This window comes from Plectropomus leopardus, chromosome 2 (assembly GCF_008729295.1).
Source record: "Plectropomus leopardus isolate mb chromosome 2, YSFRI_Pleo_2.0, whole genome shotgun sequence".
NCBI lineage: Eukaryota > Metazoa > Chordata > Actinopteri > Perciformes > Serranidae > Plectropomus > Plectropomus leopardus.
The window spans coordinates 14,148,004-14,168,696 of record NC_056464.1 but is presented as its reverse complement, the minus strand read 5'-3'; the positions used below and the strand labels follow the sequence as shown (position 1 = coordinate 14,168,696).

The 20,693-nt window shown below is 40.0% G+C and overlaps 1 protein-coding gene across 1 annotated transcript; it reads right to left on the bottom strand.

The window, feature by feature from the left end:
- Positions 1-15,492: 15,492 nt before the first annotated feature.
- On the bottom strand, positions 15,493-19,017 carry LOC121954333 (transmembrane protein 233-like). Its single transcript, XM_042501775.1, is given in 4 exon segments — positions 15,493-16,138; positions 17,276-17,410; positions 18,626-18,699; positions 18,702-19,017. Coding segments are annotated over 4 exon segments (330 nt in total). The 5' UTR covers positions 18,811-19,017; the 3' UTR covers positions 15,493-16,126.
- Positions 19,018-20,693: the final 1,676 nt, after the last annotated feature.

Below are 20,693 nucleotides of genomic sequence, written 5' to 3'. Positions count from 1 at the left end.
TAACTGTGTCCAATCTTATACATGTCTACATACGTGATGTTCTCATCCTTTTTCATAGTCAAATTAAAATCTACAGTGCAGACGGTCCATATGCTAATAAGGACGCACAATCAGGAACTAGACTGAAAATTCATTGCCATTATTTTCCCATTTGGTGAATTAACATATCCATCAATTTGCATTGGAATAGCACTTGTAGTGTGAATAGTTAACACTGAACTTATGCAGCAGAGAGTGAATAGTTTTCATCTGGAGATTGCTTATAGAGTTAGATGATGATATAATTTATGGAAACATCCACAGAACATCAGATAAATAATGAGTTACTCTATTTGTGAGCAGTTGGGTTCAGAAGAAATGAAAAAAGAAACAAGTATCAGTTATTCAAAGTGATCTGAGAAATTCTCAGATTAGAGTATCTGAATTACACAGTATGAAATATCCGCAGCTAGAGGTCCCACAACGAAAGCAATAACAAACGACGAACTTGTGTTGTTAAGTAGTGAAGGCTCCTGGGAGTTGTCTTCATTATTAAAAAAAAAACACAGTTACTGATGAAAACCTATCTGACGTGACTCAGGCAGAAGTCATTATTCACTTTACGTTTAGTCAAGTATAATTCACGTTATGTCATTTGATTTTAATAATGCTGTATATTTACAAGTAACATTAGCTAACATACCGTTAACTTGCTAATTTACATTTGCATTTGCTGCTGTAGCTCATGTTATGTAGAGGATGCCAGTAATGAGTCCTAAAGCCCTTACATGAATTACCATTTCAGCACCTCCAAATACCTCCAGGGTATTTGTTTAGAAGCCTTAAATAAGGTCTGTGGTTAACACAAGCTTAAAAAACGTTCCCGTTTTGTTCTATGATATATCAATATTCTCCTTTTGCTTACTTTGAAGCTTTTATGTATCTTAATAAAGGCAGTTGCTAACAAGTAGCTAAATGAGACTACAGAACTTCATCACGCCACGGCTGTACATCTGGTAGTGGCGACGATGCAACTGTAGTGTAGTTTGTTTTAGTCTAACATTAGCTTTTTGCTTCTGACGATTGCATTTAAGCTTCAAGAACCCCGAAAGGGATGTGCATTTGTGAAGATGATCTTGCTGAACAAAACACGTTAGTATTATAAACATTTGTTTACCACAGAGAGTATTTTCTGCAATGATCCAAAATCTAGTGGAAAAAATATTATAGGCTTTTTGACGAGGGAGCCAGGGCGATAATAACCTCCAGGTTGGCCTACAGAAAAACATCATCCCTGAGACACTTTATAATGGGGCAGCCCAGAACTATTATCCATGTTCAAAATGATCGCACTAAAAATAACTATAGGAGACTGTTGAACATTTTTTGCAACATTGTAGCATAAAACACATTAGCTTGATGTCTGGCATGAAGCCGGATCAATATTCAGTAAATTGGGTTTCTACTGGATCATTATCTTGCAAAATGGCATTTCATTAAGGAAAAAAACACGCCTTGTCACAGAAAAAAATCTGTATTACTGTTGCAGAGTGTAATTCATCCCTACTCCTCGCTCCCTGAGGAATCATCTGGTGTTTCCCCAGAAGTTAGATTAACTAGAGGATGTAAAGAGGATATGACATCATTGACAGGAGACCGAATAAAAAAGCACTGTGACGTTGAGTAAAATTACTAATCTGAACATTGTTGGTAACAGTCAGTACAATGTAAGCACGCAACTCAATTAAATTGGCTATTTTGTTGGTTTTAGACATTTTAATGTAAAATCTTTGCATCTTTTAGCATTGGTGTGCTATAAGAAAAATGTCCTTTAAACTCGAGAATAATGGCTCTAGTTCTCAATTCAAAAGTTTTACTCTGCATTCTCAAATAGGTAGTAAAGAGTGGAGAGTGCAGTCACTTCCCCTAAGAACAAGCTTGTGAATCACAGTGATGTATCCCCAACTGAATTATTCACTTGACTCACTTCAATCTCTTTCCTCCTATCAGTGGATGTTTAATCTGTTTGTCTCTGTCTCTCTCTCTCTGGGTTACACACAAAAAGGTTTACCTGGAGCTTTTGGAAACCTTGACAGCACTGTCACACCCAGACCTCTAATCACCCCTTATCAATTAATCTGATCTGTTAATCAGATTTGCCTGCCTCAGTGGGTTTTATACACCCACAAGTGAAATGGGGAACCCAGCTGCCCACGGAGTGTGACAGGGGGAATTTATAAAGTCGCAAAGCGTTGATCTGGCTTTGGCGCAGCCTTCAACCCTCAGGTGGAGACAAGCTTGTTCTTTCACTCTGAGGAGATTAAGGAGGATTTTTAATCATCACAAACAATTGAAAACTTCCCCTGAGATTCTGAGGATACAGCAATCACAACCGGAGATCTGCTTTGTGTATTATTGCTGAATTAAGTGTCTAATTGCATCACATTGTAGGAGGCTTAGGTTGCCTCATACTGTCGGGATGTTTACTTAAGACTTTTTTTAAATTTTGTGTGCTGTCACATGCCAGAGCAAAGTCTCAGATTCATACTAGTTGCTGACTTACCTCACAGTCTCAGCCAACAGTTTGTCTTCTGAATAAATATCCAGCTATATAATTCAGTCATCCTCCATCCTCCGTTTCTGCTCACATGGATAACAGTTCCCTCTCCAGCTGTCTAAAGTGCTCTTTCCCCCTTCTCTCATCTCTGTCTCTGTCTCACCCTCTTCCTCTCCCTCTCCATCTGCTCCACTGCACTACACACACAACTGAAGACGAGGCAGGACTGCACATTGGCTGGTGAGAGAGCTGTCCAATAGCAGCGGCTTAGAAGAGAGAGAGAGAGATACAGGAGGGGCTGAGATCGTCGATGTCAGCAGTGATATCAAGCGTAAGGGAGAAGGGAACGGGTTGGATGTAATTACACAGAGCTCCTGCTGCAGACAGGAGTGGGTGGGGGAGTGTTGGGGGAGCTGGAGGTTGTTACGGAGAACAAGCAAAGCCGCCTGTCAGACAAAACAATGACTTCCGCCTCACATCGCAGTGCAGAGTACGGCCAAACAAATTGTTTCAGCTGTTCGACACAGGACTGGAAACAGAGGGAGGAACCCAAATTAAAGCTCAATCAGGGGCATTGTTTTTCTTAAAAACACAACACTCAGTACATGGCAAGTTTATACAGTTTCCCAAATAGGAACTTTTCCTTTTCTATGCATGTCTTATGGTTGTTTCTGCTTTTTTTCCATCCTGATGCTTCCATCTTTCCTAGCCCCACTCCTCCTCCTCCTCCTCCTTTGGCCCTGCTAGTGATGTACTTTTAGTGGTTTCATAGTTCTCCATTAATAGATAGCCCTGAATCGATCGGAGGAGAAAGAGATATTATCATGCTCAACGAGGTTTAAGATGTCAATTAAATTTGCACTAATGCTAGCTCACAAATTGGAAATAAACCACATTGTATGTGTAAATGAGTAGTGTGTAAGATTTAGGGGGATTTAGTGGTGTCTAGCAGTGAGGACTGCAGATTGTAACCAGCTCAAACTTCTCTCAGAATCATAGACTGTATATAAAGAAGCATTTTTACCTCCTCCCACTATAAAAAATGAAGTCAAAATATCTTGGATATAGCCGCTGCTATCTTGTGCTGGTGACGTCATTCGGAGTCTGTGCAGTAGCAATCTCCACAGTGTCGAGTTCCCTGATTAAAGTAGTTTCATATTTTAAAAAAAAGAATAGTTTTTTCTGCACTTCTTGTCGCGGAGGGGCTGCAAACTTCGGTGGCCAATGGGAAAACGTGAATGGCCCTATCTAGAGCCAGTGTTTGGTTTGTCCATTCTGGGCTACTGTAGAAACAAGATGGCGGTGCAACATGACAGACTTTGGATGAGGACACGCTCCCTATGTAGATATAACCAGCTCATTCTAAAACACAATGATTCTTATTTTCAGGTGATTTTACACTAAAGAAAACATACTTATATTATATTATATATAGTATATTGTATTCCATTCTGCCAAAATATCCCTCTAAATCCCACACACTAGACCTTTAAGGTTATTACATAAGCTTATTCTTCAGCTCCTCTGATCAATATTCTAATGTACGACCTGCTTCAGATCTAAGCAAGCTGCAAAATGATCGCTGTGGCAGGGTTTCCAATTAGTAACCTCATCATATGAACTGCTAACAATATAAGTTCAGCACAAAGATGTCTTCAAGGCTGAAAAGCAGCTGACAAAGCAGAAAGAGAAACAAGTAGCATTGCAGCATTTTCTCGGACTGTACAGAATACACACTCACAAATGTGGGACGAGGACATCCTGTTCTGTTACAAATAAAAAACTTTATATTGTTTTTCATTTGGATTTATGATCCTTCTTTGTCAGTGACAATGATCTCTCTCATTGGTTCTTATTTTGCTCAAGTTGCTCCGATTTCCAAGTTATTCAGGGGCTGGTGGGTGACACAACTGTATGTGCTCTGTGTATGGTCATAAACGTACATCTGGCTGTTATGCAAGAAGGGGAAAGCCAAATAAATTAGTATTAGTGGTAGCTTTAATTCTAATGTGATAGGTTAAATCAAACTTTAAACCAAAGTGCAGTTGATAAAATGTCTGAAAATGGTGGAAAAAATGTCCGAGATGACATCCTCAAATGTCGTTTTTTTCCCACAAAGTGACAATATTCAGTTTACTGTCATAGAGGAGTAAAGCAAATGACTCAAACCCATTAGTTGATTATCAAATTAGTTTGCAATTAATGTAATCGCTAATAACAAATCAATTGCAGCGATTGTATCAACTGTTTATTTCAAATGCTGTGATCATTTTTAGTCATGTTTTCAATACATACTTACCATCAAGGCTGACACTGTGGAGCACAAGAACATTTCAGGACTTAAAGGATTCTTTAAATTCTGGATGGGTTAGGGAAGTTATAGTTAATTGTTTTTGTGGTGTAAATGTGTTAATAGAAGTGGATTTTTTTTCAAGCAACCTCCTCAGACTTTAGAAATGCTTGCTCTGTGTGTACAGCAGGTGTTGTGTTTGTGGGTTTGATTCTTTCCTCTTTTCTTCTCTTTCTCTCTTCTGCTCTAATAATCCATGAATGTACAGTCTGCTTATTTATACCTGTGTGTGTACTGTAAAGGTGGAAGGCAGAAGCAGTACCAGGGAAAATATGGAACATTTTGCTTGAGGCCCCTCTACAGGCCAAAAATATTATTACTGGCAAGTGTTGAAGTGTTTGCATTGACTTTGGAAAACATTGTAGACTAACAGCTTCACAGGAAAAATCAAGAATCTGCAGCACCCACAACCTGCACACCCACCGTCCCAGAGCAGCAAAGATACAGGTATACTGTTTGCAATGTCCATGTCAAAGTCATCAATCATACTGCAATCTATTAATATACACTGTGATTAGTGACAAAATAACATAAGGTTATGCCAAAAAAACACACAAATGTGTCTTGCACTAGCGTCAAAATAAGCAGGATTTAGACTGAATGTGACAGATAAGGCTTTACATTGATTCCCTGTGAAACTCTCTCTCTCGCTCTCTCTCTATGTCTCACATTCACACTCACACACAAACACACACATAACTCAAAATGCCGGGATTCAGGATCAAAGTCAGTCTTAGCTTTGAGAGAGAGAGAGGCCGATGCAAAACAGATTGGCACCCTGGCTATGCGTAGGCAGGGCATACTGTAACTCTCTGTTAGCTTCGAAATGTGACGGCAGACAGGCATATTCTTATAAGCAGGTGTTCCCAAAAGCAAAGACTGAAGTAGACCAGGCAAAAAAAACTTGCAACAGCAGAAAATAAGACAACTCTTACACTTTCATCTGGTTGCCGTTAATCTAAATCCCATGCACCTGTGGAATTATTATTAAAAATAGAACTGAAAATATGTGGGAGGGAAAGCTTTTTTTATACTCTTGTTTGCATGCCAGATTTAGACATTTGCAGAAATCACTGAAGGCAGAGATATGTTTGGAAATATCAGCTCTTTATTGTTTTCAGTGCACCAACTCCTTTGCTTTTGACTGCTTTTTTAAAGATAAAAGCACCACAGACATCAAGTATTTCTCAATGAATTCAAATCTGCAGAGAAATGCTCTGCTTGCGCAAGAAGATCTTAACCCTTGCTGTCCTTAAATCACATCATTTTAGACTTAAGTCGTGTTGAAAGGAGAGTCATTTATAGTTCAGTAACTGCAAAAAAAATTCAATGAGAACCTGAATGAGGAACTCAACCCAGGTAACTAAAAAAGTCCTTGCCCAGCATTCACTCCACTAATTCAACACGATGGAAGAAATAAGTCGTGATGCATCCGGTTGCGCCCCAGAATCAGGTCAAATAAACTGTCCCGAATCCAGCTGCCAACACTGCCATCACTGGGAATGTCAGCCGCGACAAACTTTTTTTTTCATGCCACCTTTGAATTTTTACAGAGAACCAAAGCGGCATCATGGGAAAAAAACAGGTGTGACAAGTGTGACATGTAACACAACAGCATCAAACTCTGGTGTGACATACAGCATATGCATCAGCAGAGCTTTGCAAACAATAGCAATGGTATAACATGTCAATCACAGTCATTTATCTTCACTGTTATATAGCAGCTGATCTCATTGTCTGTGTGGAGGGTAAGGAGCTGCCGAAATTCATCGCTTTCCTAATTTTGGGAGATTTTTGGCCACTGTTCTTTTTGAGTTATCTGCTAAAAGCTACTTTTGAAGTCGACTGCACTGGGTCAGATGTATAACAAAATGTCTCACCCATACCGCCCACGATCCGTCCTTCCAGCTGTCCCGTTTACACATCTCTTTAGCACTGTGATGCCGGCTTAAAGGCGAGACAACTCTCCCCCTCCATTCCACGATTGAACCTTTTATTCAGAACGGGAAGGCAGCATAACGGCGTGAAAATCCCGCCTTGAGGATGCAGTGTAAAAGGGGCTAAACAAATATGTTTCAGATATTGGTCATTTTTTTCTGTCTGCAGCCTTCTGACTGTTTCCAAAAGGTCAGTCATAACTTCATGACACGGCAGTTGTCATTAAAAATGTCACTGCTGAAATGGCCCCAATATAGTTTGCAAACATGTCAAAGACTTTCTTTCTTTAGCTTCGCATGATAAAGGCTTGTAGCAAGGTGTAACCTAATGCCTGGTAAATTATGTTAATTAAAGTTGTTGTGAAACTTAATTTTTTAAACATTTTTACATTTTGGTACAAAAAATGTTCGATAAGCCCGTGATCTCATATCAAAAAAATAGCCAAAAGTGGCTTTTAGTTTGATATGCTGCTGTGTGTGTGTGTGTGTGTGTGTGTGTGTGTGTGTGTGTGTTTGCTCAGTAATCCACTGAATGTAAACACAAACCTTTAATGAGCACATCTCATAACGTCCTTTAAGAATCGTTGCTGGCCAAAAAAAGCAAACAACTCAGTTATTTTCCATTCATCACGAATTTTCCTTTCCTTCTCACAGTCGAGCCTGGTTGTCTTTACACTGCAGTGTTTGTTATCTCCCCTAGCACAGCACACTCAAGCTCCAGCTGAAAAACACCCACATAACATTAATAAGCATAATGTTTCAGAATGAAAAATAAGAACTGCAGGACATGTAATACCCATGATTTTCCGAATGGGTGCAGTTTTGAATTCAGTCTTTGTGGTTTCAGTTCTATGCAAATAGTGTGTTTGGTTTCAGCCTCGCTTTAGAGTGAAGCTGATGAAGGCAGGAGTGTGTTGCTGGCAGCAGGAATACAGGCCAGCTGAGCATGTTCAGTCCATCTCATTTAAGTGTCCAGTACACTGTAACTCAAGCTTTACTCCCATCAAAATAAAAAGCACATGATGGACGTTATAGCTACTGTTAACAGCCATTATTTCTGGTATGGCAACATACACTATAAGATGTATTATCAACATTTTTCTGCTGTGTGTGTGCTACAGTCGTGACCCAGTTTGGAGCAATGTTTTTTCTGTGTTGTCAAAGGTCATTTCTGCCATACAGAGAAAAATTGCAACAGCTCAGAACAGCACATTTCTTACAGGTTACCATAAACTGTATGAAGTAAGCAGGTCATGCTCTGACACAATTATTTCTAAATATAAACTGGGCAAAAATAAGAACAGTTATGATGTATTATTCAAGGTAAAAACAAGACAAAGGACAACATAACTATCTACTAAAACTAAAATATGCCAACAGTGCATCTAACTCAATTTAATGTAAGGCAGTTGATTTCTCAGGCTGTCTGTGCTTCACTGACTCTGGACAGTGTGTCACTGTCTGTGTGTAAGCCCACCAAGACTAATGAGATTCCTTTACATAACGTAACACAATAATCAGCTCTCTCTTGACAACCATCCAGCTAAACTGCAGTGCCATTAGCGTAGTGGGCATAACTTCAAGTGGACAAAGATAAGGGTCGACATATGCAACATCAGTGCAAACGTGGGTGTCAAAATACTGTGTTAACACATTAATGAACACAGTAAAAAGCTTCTCAACAGGAGACTGCTACAAATACATGATGGCAGTTTGTTGAATAACTATCGAGGGTGTTCACTGACCTCCTGCACCCACAACTGTACTTATATGTCCCCATAATGTTATCATAAATGTCACAACACAACACACTGAAATTACCGTGTTATTGCTAAGACTTTGGGGATCCTAGTTGTTGAATGTAAAGCTGCTTTAATCAATATTTATATAAACAATGTTTATATTAACAATGGATGAAATAACTAAGTGCATGTGAATTGGGTTGCTTGCAGTGATGAGCCTACAGGTAATTATTACGCAACTCTGCAAGTCCTCTCTGCTCATCAGAGCGTATTAATGTCTTTCATTTTAAGGCTTTTACAAACTGGGGGCCATTCTTCCTTCATGTCAATGCATTTTTTAAACTGTTCTGTTTGTTTGGTTTTTGGTACTTTCAGAGTGTGATAAAAAAAAATTCAGGTCATTTTTTCTGAGCTTTTGCACTGCAAATTAAGGCAACAACCAATCACACTGAGTCTTAAGCGGATGATTAAATAACAATTTGGAGACGCCATAGTCCAAATAAAGGTGGCAAACCTTGACAAATGCATGAATACCTGATCCATATATTGGCAGGCGAATATTTTGCATATTTGTTTCATTTATTCATCATGCTACCTCTGTAAAGGCCTTTATTGTTGCGTTTTTCAAGCTGAACACTTTACAGTTTTAGTTAATTTCCACAGTTCTCATCTGTGCCCAATGGGGGTTTACGAATAGAGCAGGAAGCAGGCAACTTTGGTTTGTAACTGACCAATAGTGTAAGTGGGCTTCACCTGCAGAATAGTGATTACTCAGTTGTCACATACTGGTATTAAAACAAAAGTCAAACCTGAAACTAACATGTTTAACATTTAATTAAAGTTGACAATTTGTTATATTAACCCTCAAATAAGCAGATTAATCTTGGTCATGGTGTAATGATACATATTGGTGTGAAGAAAACTCACAAAAAAAAATCACAAAATTATAGGCTAGTTCTACATACACTATATAAACTATTGAAAACTATTCAGTCAAATGAATATTTTCTTATTTTCTTTGATATTTACGTAAGATTTAATGATGATTGCTGGGTAATTTGTGCATGCTGTCCAATCATAAATCTCTCTTTGATCACGTGACAAGACGACGCGACACCGATGAGGTGAAGTGCAAAATGTATGAGTTGAGCACACCTAGGTTAGCCAAGCGAGCAGGCAGGCCGACCAAAGAAGAAGAGACAGGACAGAAAAGAACAGGAGAAGGCTGCAAAGCTCCCTAAATGACATTTTGGATATTTTACAAACGGTCGCCAGCTCAGGGACAAGCCCCTCACCGCCAGTGTGTGTCAACAAACATGTAGCAGGTAAGCTAACCTCAGCAGCAAACTAGATAACATTGGTCTAAATAATCGCAACTTTTGGCTGTTCTGTTAGATGTAAATTTTAAGATAAAACATACATGTATTATGTAGGCTAAGTTGAAGGATATTAGTAAATGAATGTCTCTAACAGATGGATAACCAGCCTTTGATTTATTATGTTAGCTAGCTAATAGCCTAGCAGAAACTAGCTGTTCCTAGCATTAGATAACCTTTATATATTTACATATTTTCGGTTGCAGGCCTAACCAGACAGACAGAGCCATTCAAAAACAGGTGAGTACAAGTGTTTGTTCAGGGGGATTTGGGGTATCTGTTGGGCCGCCGTGCCCCTGTTTCAAAGGTAGTCATTATTTTGCGCTCAGGTCGCCGCCGTGCACCTGTTTCATTGTGTGTGTGTGTGTGTGTGTGCGTGCGCGTGTGTGCGCGCGCGAGTGAGTGTGTGTGTGTGTGTGTGTGTGTGTGTGTGTGTGTGTGTGTGTGTGCACTTTCGTAGGTAAACTGTGCGCGTGCAGATGTAACTTGCCAGATTTGGGGATATGGTGTTGTTTTTTTGAATTGCAGCTCCTTTCTCTCTGATTTACAATATAATCTCTCCTCTGTGTCGAAGAGGAGTGCGGTTGTCCTGAGTTGTGAGGTTTTCCTACTAAAATTACCTGAAAAAGTCCGCTGTCGTTTCAGCAGGCAGTGAAATGGACATCTCCTCTGCTCTCAGCTGCTTGTTGTCACGTTTGTGAACTTTAACTGTCACAGCACTGTCCATGCTTCTCATCACTTTCTCTTTGACCTCTGTACTCTGCTTATACAATAGCCTAAGTAACACATTACTACTGTAAAATCCAACACATGGTTGGTACTTTTTATATAGACTACGCCTAATTTTATTAGCATATCTTAAGTGTGTGAGTTTGCATGCTTGTATGTTGTGTAAATAGAAAGGCCTTCATAATAGCCTGCGCTGTCTGGGGCCCGTCGTTAATAACTAATGCCACTGGTGTCCAACATTTCCTCATCCTCAAGTGTTTGTGTGATATCTGACAAACAAGCGCTTTACCACACAAACCTGCCTCATTATGGGATTATTTATTTCTTTACTTCCATCAGGGCATTGGTCACATGATCACAGCCCTCCTTATTACATGAGTTCTAAATGCATTACTGGCTTAAGTGAGTTACGTACAAATGGTGGTGGATTACTTTTGGTAGGTACGCACAGTGCATGAGGACAGCCTGCAGCACCATTTCCAGATCTAGCTCTAAATACCAACTGTTTACTGCCTGGCCAGACTAAACAGCATAAGGACACAGTTAGCAGCAGCTAACAGGTGAACATAGAAAAGACCAAAACCAGAGCTATAAGAGAATAAATATTAGACTTACATTTATCAGGTGGTCACATGCATGACTTGAAATGAAAGCTAACCTCGCTCTGTTTGCTACACATGTACATGACCAATTGTTTGCTAACACATTTGCCATAGCAAATCTAGCAGCTGATATTACGTCAGTGTTGTCTCTACTGCTCCTTCCATTGCTCCCAAGAGACCAAAAAGTCAGTTACTACAGCTTGAATAAAACGGATACAAAAATTGTATTTAAAAAACTAAGTTTTGTGTGTATCAGACACCTGAATGTGTGTTTTTGTTTCTCTGCCTGCTTTGCATCATTCCCACAGTTATCATCTTTCATGTATTCAAACTGGATCAAACTGCTGCTCCCTGGGAGGAATGTGTCATGGGATATGTACGCACGGAGGCTCTATCCTGTGCTAATGGAAGCAGCTGCTTTGAGTGGCCTATTTATGAGCACTTCATGTGAGTCATGAAGTGCTCTCCAAATGTATTGGCTATGGTGCAGCTAGAAACACAACAGTACAGCTTCAGGTGAGCTGATGCTGTGAATGCGAGCTGGAAAATAATGTAATTCATTATTCTGGTATGGAAGAAAAAGAGCAGCTGTCTCTCAAACCTGGAAATCAGAATATCTTTAATGTAGCATGGAAAACTGTGTGAAAACTATATTCATTAATTTTGTTTGTGTGAAATTTTTAATACAAAGGAGCTTCATTATAACGTTATCAGTTTCCTGTCACAAAGTCTACCTTGATCCCTCGATAATCTTACTAAGTGCTTTCAAGTCGCCTAATCCCTGCACTCATTTCATTTTTCATCTTGTTCTCTTGAGTTTTGCTTTGGTGTGACATCAAAGAGGTGGCACTCCAAACATGCTGCGTTTCTCTTTCAAGTAATGGGAGATAATAGTACAAGATTACTGCCAAAACTAATTTGTCCAAATGCATTAGAATAACTGGTGAAACTTGGCAGCAGGCCTGTTACATCAGAGGCACTGGGTTTGAATTATACTTGTGTACAGCAGACTGGTTTGACAGGAATGGTACTGCAAATCAAAAATGAAAACGCAAACAGTACATTTTATTTTGTATTGTTTATAGCGTGTGGTTGTAAATTTTTGTTTCCATGAAGGTCGTTGTTACCCCGTGAAGAGCTGTGAAATTAAACAGCCTGAAAGTGTTGCTGTTCAGTACAAACAGTGAAAAAACTGAGATGAGATTGATTTGGACGCGCAGGATCAGGTCCCTCATGCTTGAACCCCTCTGAGTCATCACTTTATTTACTCCCACCTTTTATGACACTTTTCAAATGTTTCAGCTACCTCACAACAGGGTCAGTTCTGCTTCACCATGTGACATGCCGGGCAACCTGCAACACGGATGGGAAATCTTCTATATTTAGTTTGGGATATTCTATGACATATCAAACTACACGAAAATTTCCCAGCAAGGCAAGTTGTACTTGAAGATTCAAAGGAGGAAGGTCTCTATGTTCACTAGGGTGTGAAAAGAAAATATTTTACACAAGACCCGAGTCTATTTCTTTACATAATTAAATAAAAACTCAAGATTAAAACAAATTTTGAAGATTTAAAAGAGGATTGGGCTGCGAATTAGCAACAGGTGTAGAAAATCTCAAAGACATGCAATATGATCTTTTGGTTCGTGTTTACTTTTATATGATAGCTTTGATGCCAAATTTGGCACAGTCTGGAGCCATACTGGCATGCCAGTCCTCATGGGAAAACAGTGTGATACTATCACCCAATTCTGTCATTAACAAGATGAAATTAATGGAACATGTGAAATATTCCCTGCAGTTGCCGAGAAAGGTCAAATTGCTCTTAGTATGTTGTTTATGGGGCCCTTCAATGCGCTCAGATGGTGGTTACTGCCATCCAGACCCACTGTCTCATTGCAAGAGAGTATCGCCTGCCCTCTGGTTCCTCCTCAGATTAACAACGATAGCTCCGTTAGCACTGTTGCCATTGTTAGCGCTTTTAATGGAGTTACCTGCAAGCTACCGGCTCAGCCACCTCCATGTTGAGAACTGTATGCAGACACTCAGAGTAAGACTTTAAATCCTAGATGTGCTCTAAATATCGTAAACAGCTTTTCGTAACAACATGGATTGTCCATACTTCTGTACTATCTGTCTCATTCTCGTGAACCGGATATCCCGAGAACGCCTCAAGGGAATTTCTTAAAAATTTTGCCCAAACATTTACTTGGACTCGACAATAAACTGATTAGAATTTAGATGTCAAAAAGTCAAGGTCACCCTGACTTATGACAAAATTTCACACAAATGTCTAATAGGATAAAATGAAGCAATGATATTTAAGATCCCAAAGGTCAAATGTGAACTTCACTGTGACGACCAATGTTTCGCAAAAACACTTTTCTGGCTGTTACTATACATCATACCTCAGGAATTGGTGATGCTAATCTTGGGTGTCCACCTTGAAACTGTGGTGATTTATGTAGATCTTCTGTGTGGCCGGTTGAAGATGTGTGTGAAGCATCCATGTTTATAGAATATGAAGCTTCTCTTCAGCAACATCCATTTGTGAAGCTTTGTCGACTGTCATGGCTACATATGAGTCTGGGCAGACATTGTTCTAAACTGTAACTGCAACTTGAGTGGTTCGTAGAGGTGAGGCGGTAATTCTGGTTACTAATGAGTGTAACTCGGTATTCATAAAAGGAAGATCGTGTCTTTACAGGTTACATAGTCTTATTTTCATTTTCCATCCATCCATCCATCCATCTTCTTCCACTTATCTGGAGTCAGGTCGCAGGGGCAGCAGCCTAAGCAGGGAAGCACAGACTTCTCTCTCCCCGGCCACTTCGTCCAGCTCTTCCCGGGGGATCCCAAGGCGTTCCCAGGCCAGCTGAGAGACATAGTCTTTCCTGCGTGTCCTGGGTCTTCCCTGGGGTCTCCTACTGGTGGGACGTGCCCTGAACACCTCACCAGGGAGGTGTCCAGGAGGCATTCCTAATTAGATGCCCAAGCCACCTCATCTTGCTGTTCTCAACGCAGAGGAGCAGTTGCTCTACTCCGAGCTCCTCCCGGATGACTGAGCTTATCACCCTATCTCTAAGGGAGAGCCCAGCCACCCTATGGAGGAAGCTCATTTCGGCCACTTGTACCCGCGATCTTGTTCTTTCCGTCACAACCCAAAGCGCTGACCATAGGTGAGGGTAGGACTGAAGATCGACCGGTAAATCGAGAGCTTTGCCTTTCGGCTCAGCTCCCTCTTCACCACGACAGATCGGTGTAGAGTCCGCATCACTGCAGACGCTGCACCGCCTGTCGATCTCCCGCTCCATCCTTCCCTCACTCGTGATCAAGACCCCGAGGTACTTAAACTCCTCCACTTGGGGCAGGATCTCATCCCCAATTTGGAGGGGGCACTCCACCCTTTTCCAGCTGAGAACCATGGCCTCGATTTGGATTTGGAGGTGCTGATTCTCATCCCAGCCGCTTCACACTCGACTGCGAACCGATCCAGTGAGAGCTGGATTTCATGACCTGATGAAGCCAACAGGACCACATCATCTGCAAAAAGCAAAAAAGCAGAGACCCAATCCTGAGGTCACCCAACCAGACCCCTTCAACACCCTGGCTGCACCTAGAAATTCTGTCCATAAAAGTTATGAACAGAATCAGTGACAAAGGGCAGCCCTGGCGGAGTCCAACCCTCACCGGAAACGAGTTCGACCTACTGCTGGCAATGCGGACCAAGCTCTGGCACCGGTCATACAGGGAACGGACAGCCCGTATCGGGGGTTTCGCAAACCCCATATTCCCGGAGAACCCCCCACAGGACTCCCCGAGGGACACGGTCGAATGCCTTCTCCAAGTCCACAAAGCAAATGTGGACTGGTTGGGCAAACTCCCATGCACCCTCAAGGATCCTGCCAAGGGTCCAGAGCTGGTCCACAGTTCCACGACCAGGGCGAAAACCGAATTGCTCCTCCTGAATCTGGGGTTCGACTGTCCAGCGGACCCTCCTCTCTAGTACCCCCGAATAGACCTTACCAGGGAGGCTGAGGAGTGTGATCCCCCTGTAGTTGGAACACACCCTCCAGTCCCCCTTCTTAAAAAGAGGGACCACCACCCCAGTCTGCCAGTCCAAGGGCACTGCCCCCGATGTCCATGCAATGTTGCAGAGTCGTGTCAACCACGACAGTCCCACAACATCCAGGGCCTTACTATTTTCTCATGTGAAATTCAGTTGGGTTGCCTTTTAATAGTAACACAGAAATCATAGAACAAAATGAACCATAGACAGGTTTGTTTATACAGTCATTGCTAGACACACAAAAAAAATCTTGATATGTGTTTAGTGCTTAAGAGTTTGCGGTTATTGGTAAAGGGTGTTAGAGCATTGTTACAGTTATCAACAGAATATAATTGTAATGGATAAAGTAGGTATTTTAATCAAGTTACTGTTTAGATCATGTTTAGATCTGTTTCATCATATACTTACAGCACTGTTTTGAGCAAAACACAATAATGAAAAATAACTTATTTCTCACATTGGGGTCAAAGCCTAACAAACACTCATTGTAACCCATGGATTCCCTACACATTTTAAGAAAGCTGCCTTTTTAATTCAAAGAGTGATTGAAATTAATCACTGAGAAGGACGCATTCACTGCATGCTATAGTCCTTGATTGTCCATATGAAGCATGAGAGGAAGTGATGTACAGATTGAAGTAAACATGAGGCAAGTCATAGTCCTTTCACTGGCAGATGGTGCTGTTCGAAAAAGCCCCCCGAGCCCAGCCAGACATCATCATCCACAGTTTTCTGTTCAACTGTCTTATTTCTCTTCTTCCCTTCTTTTCACTTCCAAAGCACTAAAAATCCATCTGGAACACAAACACAAGTATGTTAAAAAGGACAAAAAAATCCTAGAGACATATTTTAAAATTTACTTTCATTTACACACACAGATATCTTCATATCTTAGTCTCTGTCTACATCAGGTGTCACGATGGCAGATTTGACACAAGATACAGTGCATGGCTTTTTTGCGGAATCCCACAGTGTTCAGTTTTAAATAACTGAGTAGCAAATATTAAATGAATACATTCTGGAAAATATATGAATAAGTCAATAGTTTTAGAAGTCATTCAAGAAATTATTGAACACAAATTAATTATTATAAATTGTATAACTTTTCATCCCATGTTATAGTACTCATGTTACTTATGATGAGTTTTTTTTTTTTGTTGGTTGTTTAAAATTTTTTTTAAAAGAACCCCAAAAGTTTGTTTCTATTTCATATTGGTATTTTTCAAAATGAAAATTTGATTTAATGTCACTTGTCATTACAGTGTTGTTGCCACTGCCTGTAATGACACACCCCTTCCTCTTAAGTTATCAAATTCAACAGCTGCCACCAGTTTTAGCCAGTTAGCACCTGAAAAAGGGCATTTAGAAATTAAAGTGATGATAATTAACTAGATTAGATAAATAAATAAATACTAGAATTTTAAAAAAAATGAAGAAATGATGAAATAACATTTGGTCATAATAACTTTTTTCTTCAGTTATTTCAGAAATTGTTGGACCATGTTACACAGTTTATTTATATCAATCAATTTGTTTGTCACATGAAATCATATAGATAGAATTTCATTGAATTCAATAACTAGTAATGTAATTACTTTTTTTTCTTCTAGCTTTCCACCACAAAGGGAGATTATGAAAAACATTCTGAAACTACTTTTTAATCTTTGTATAATAAAGCATTAAAGAGGACCTGCACTGAGTTTAAATAGGCAACTAAAACCTCTGATTATGGTCTTTTTCTTTAGGTATCAAATTGCCTTGACAATGACATTGTGAAATTTAAAAACATCACGTTTTACTCATTTAAAGTGTGTGTGTGTGTGTGTGTGTGTGTGTGCGCACGTGCGTGCGACTGTGCGTGCATGCGTGCGTTTGTGTGTGTAGATGTATGGATCATTAGTCACACTGTCCAGCCCTATAGTGTGTCTTACAGTAGTAAAATGAACGATGCAGAAGATAGCGATGATGAGAAGGCCGATGATGATGGAGGCAACAGCCACATAGAGAGCATTCCTGCCCAGGCGCCGCGACCCGTCATAGTCACCCTGATAATAGCTGTTTCTAGACTGAGGATAAGAAATCACTGTGACACACAAAACTCTCTCAGTTCATTTGAGGATTTAGCTTTTAAAATGTGACACAAACCTGCTGAGAATTCAGTCAGTCCCAGAAATGAAAAAGCCAATTGATGCCTTTACTTTAACCCTTTGAAACCTGGGGTTTTCTTGTGCTGCTTTCAGACACCTATCACAGGTTTTTAAACCTTTGAACCCAGGGAAATTGGGGCAATTTCTTTCAAAAACATGTGGAAAAAAGTAATGAGCAACTTGGGAAGAAATGTTTCACAAATTGCAAGAAATTATTACATTTTGAAAATTGTTCTTAGAAAGTTAGCAGAAAAAGTGTGGGGAAAAAAGATCACAGCTCGGGAAAGATCTGTATTTATAGCTAATTATCGTAATTAAATATTTGAAATTATGTCACAGAATTATTAAAATTTTGAAGCACTTTTCCCCGGTCATTTCGTTTTTTACTTACATATTTATTAGTCAGTCAGTCATTTTCTGTAACCGCTTGTCCTCGTAAGGATCGCGGGTGGGCTGGAGCCAATCCCAGCTGTCATCGGGCGGAAGGCGGGGTACACCCTGGACAGTTCGCCAGACCATCGCAGGGCTTATATTTATTAGTTTGTTTATATATTTTTTCCAATTTTCAGTTAATTACTTGTACTTTTTACTAATTTTGTGGTCATTTCTTTTGTTGCTTATTGCCTTTCTCTCATGTTTCTGAAAAAAAAAAAAAAAAACATTAAGCCTCCTTACTCCGGTTTGAAGGGGTTAATCAAAATTTGGAAACTTTAAAGTATCATGTAAATCTTTCTAACCAGTGTTCCTGGTACCTGGTCACATGGTTTAATAGTTAAACTGTGTAGTTTAAAATGTTAACAGGGCTGCAAACAGATAACCAGTCTGGAAACATCAGATTGTGTTGACAGTCTGGTTTGTACTTTGGCCATTAACTGAATGCAACATGGAAATTTTGTTTCATTTTCCAAAATGGAGGATCAAGTGGGTTTGTTTGATGGGCAGAGCAGGTGTGTGTGACTGAGTTGCATCGTGTCCAACACATTCACTCACATGTCAGAACACTGTGTAACTGAATCACAAACATCCTGAGGAGGAAACAAACTTATTAATCTCTCTAACACATTTTTTCCGTGCTGATACCCGGCAGTACGTCTGCATACTGTCTGATGATATATAAATTTAGGAAAGGCTTACCATGATAGAGAAGACCAGGGCCACAATGTTGACGGGGTATGCAGGACAAAAGCAGGTGAAAATAGTCAAACAAGGTAGCTGCGGAGTGGAGGCGGTGGTTCCTGTTCCTCTATAGAACCGCGGTCGAAAAATGCACTCCCACTCAGGGAATTTTTAACTTGCGAATTAAGCACTCCAAGAGCCATTGTACCTGACAGAAATGAAACACAGTCAGGAGGATGAAAAACACCCAAATTAGAGCCGATGACAAGTTATAAACAAGCTGCAAATAAACAGGACCGAATCCAACTTGAGGAGTTGAAGTCCAATTTTTAACTATAAAATGCCATAAATCAGAAGTTAAAAGTCTTGTTTTTAAGTCTGATATGTTGTGTGGTGGCTGTAGTCCTCGTTCAAAGCTGAAAAAACAAAGTTTGTGGGCAGAGAGGGAGCAGGAGAGAGGTAGGAGGAGGATCACTAACCCTGCTGGCCTGTATCCAGGACACTGCCCTGAGATGAAGTGTGAGGGATCGGACTCTGTTTACCACTGCTGGCACTTCACAGGCACACACACCACATGCTGAGACATGGAAATGATCCTGTCTACAGTTCAGTGGCATAACGTCTATGAATGTTGTTAACACTGTGCACCTTTTACAGTATACAAGAGTAAGAAACTCTGCTGTGCCATGTACCTCTTTCTTTCTGTCACTCTGGGACTGTCACAGTTTGAGACGTTCAGCCTGATAGTTAGATCGCTCGCTTGTTTGAAAAAGGCCCTTGTTGTGCGTTTACTGTATCTTTCATATGATGTCGTAGCTTTTCAGCCTTAAGTAGAATTACCACCTCACAGTTGAATGCCTCCGCAAACCCGCCAAGTTGAATTTAAGAGTTTACATCCATGTCTGTGAAAACATGAATGCCTTACAGACATTTCCCCCCAGCACAGAAGATCTATACAGTCAGCACATTTTAACGACAGACACCAAATATTAGTGTCACCAATTCAGTATCTGACCAAATGCCCCCCGTTCCGAAATATTGCGTTGAGTTATGAACAGAAAAGTGTTTCTTAAGAACGTTATGACGTCACAGTAACTTTGGCCTCTGATCTTACGGATGTAAAATGTTGTCAGTTAATTATTTTATCCTGTTAGATATTCGTGTGAACTTTTGTCATAATGAGTTTACGAGTTCTTGAGTTGTGGCCAAAAAACACGTTTTGTGAGGTCACAGTGACCTTGAATTTCGAGCACCAAAGTATAATCAGCTTGTGGTTGAATCCAGATAGGGTTTTCTGCCAAATTTAAAGAAATTCTCTTAAGGTGTTGTTATGATATCACGTTCACAAGAATGGGGGTTTTCCGTGCTTATTTATGTCAACCCAAAAACATTAACGCCACAACTATCACCTGTGCAGAGGCATTAAATTACATTTTCCAACCTGGTGTCCACATTCTTAATGATATTTTCTGCCATGCTTGGGATAGTTTTGCTAATTCCTGCTATAATCAGAGCAGAGTTTTAATGTTTAATGTTTTAAATGTTGAAAATGTTGCTGCCTTTATTTTGGGGGGTCCGAATATTTAATGTGAATTTTAGTTGAACTACTGCTGTATAACCTTGCAGAGAATCACCATAGCATGCACCATTTTTGGTGTGAGGGCCGTGTAACCCGAGATGAAATCTGCTTGGGTATGGTTGTCTTTTTGAACATTTCCGCCAGATGTCCCCAAATTCAGAAATGTTCAAATCCTAACCCCACAAAAGTTTAATTCATCTATAGAACGAGCACTTTTGAACCTAGATTGCATGTCAGTGCTGGTCAGCTGCTGTGATTTCAGTGTGCTTGCATATATAGTCAGCATTATTTTTTTTTTTTTTTTTTTTAAACAACAACAAACAAACACCATAAACCGCTTTAGAATAATTTATTAGGATTTTAAAATTGAAATTATCAGAAAAATAAAACAAGAAAAAAAAAAACAAAAGAAAAGCATTGCTGTAAAGCTTGGCGGGGGACAGCCCAAATCTTAACTTTAACTGAGCTCATGTAGAGCTACAAGCTCCATTCAAAGCATTGGCCCTT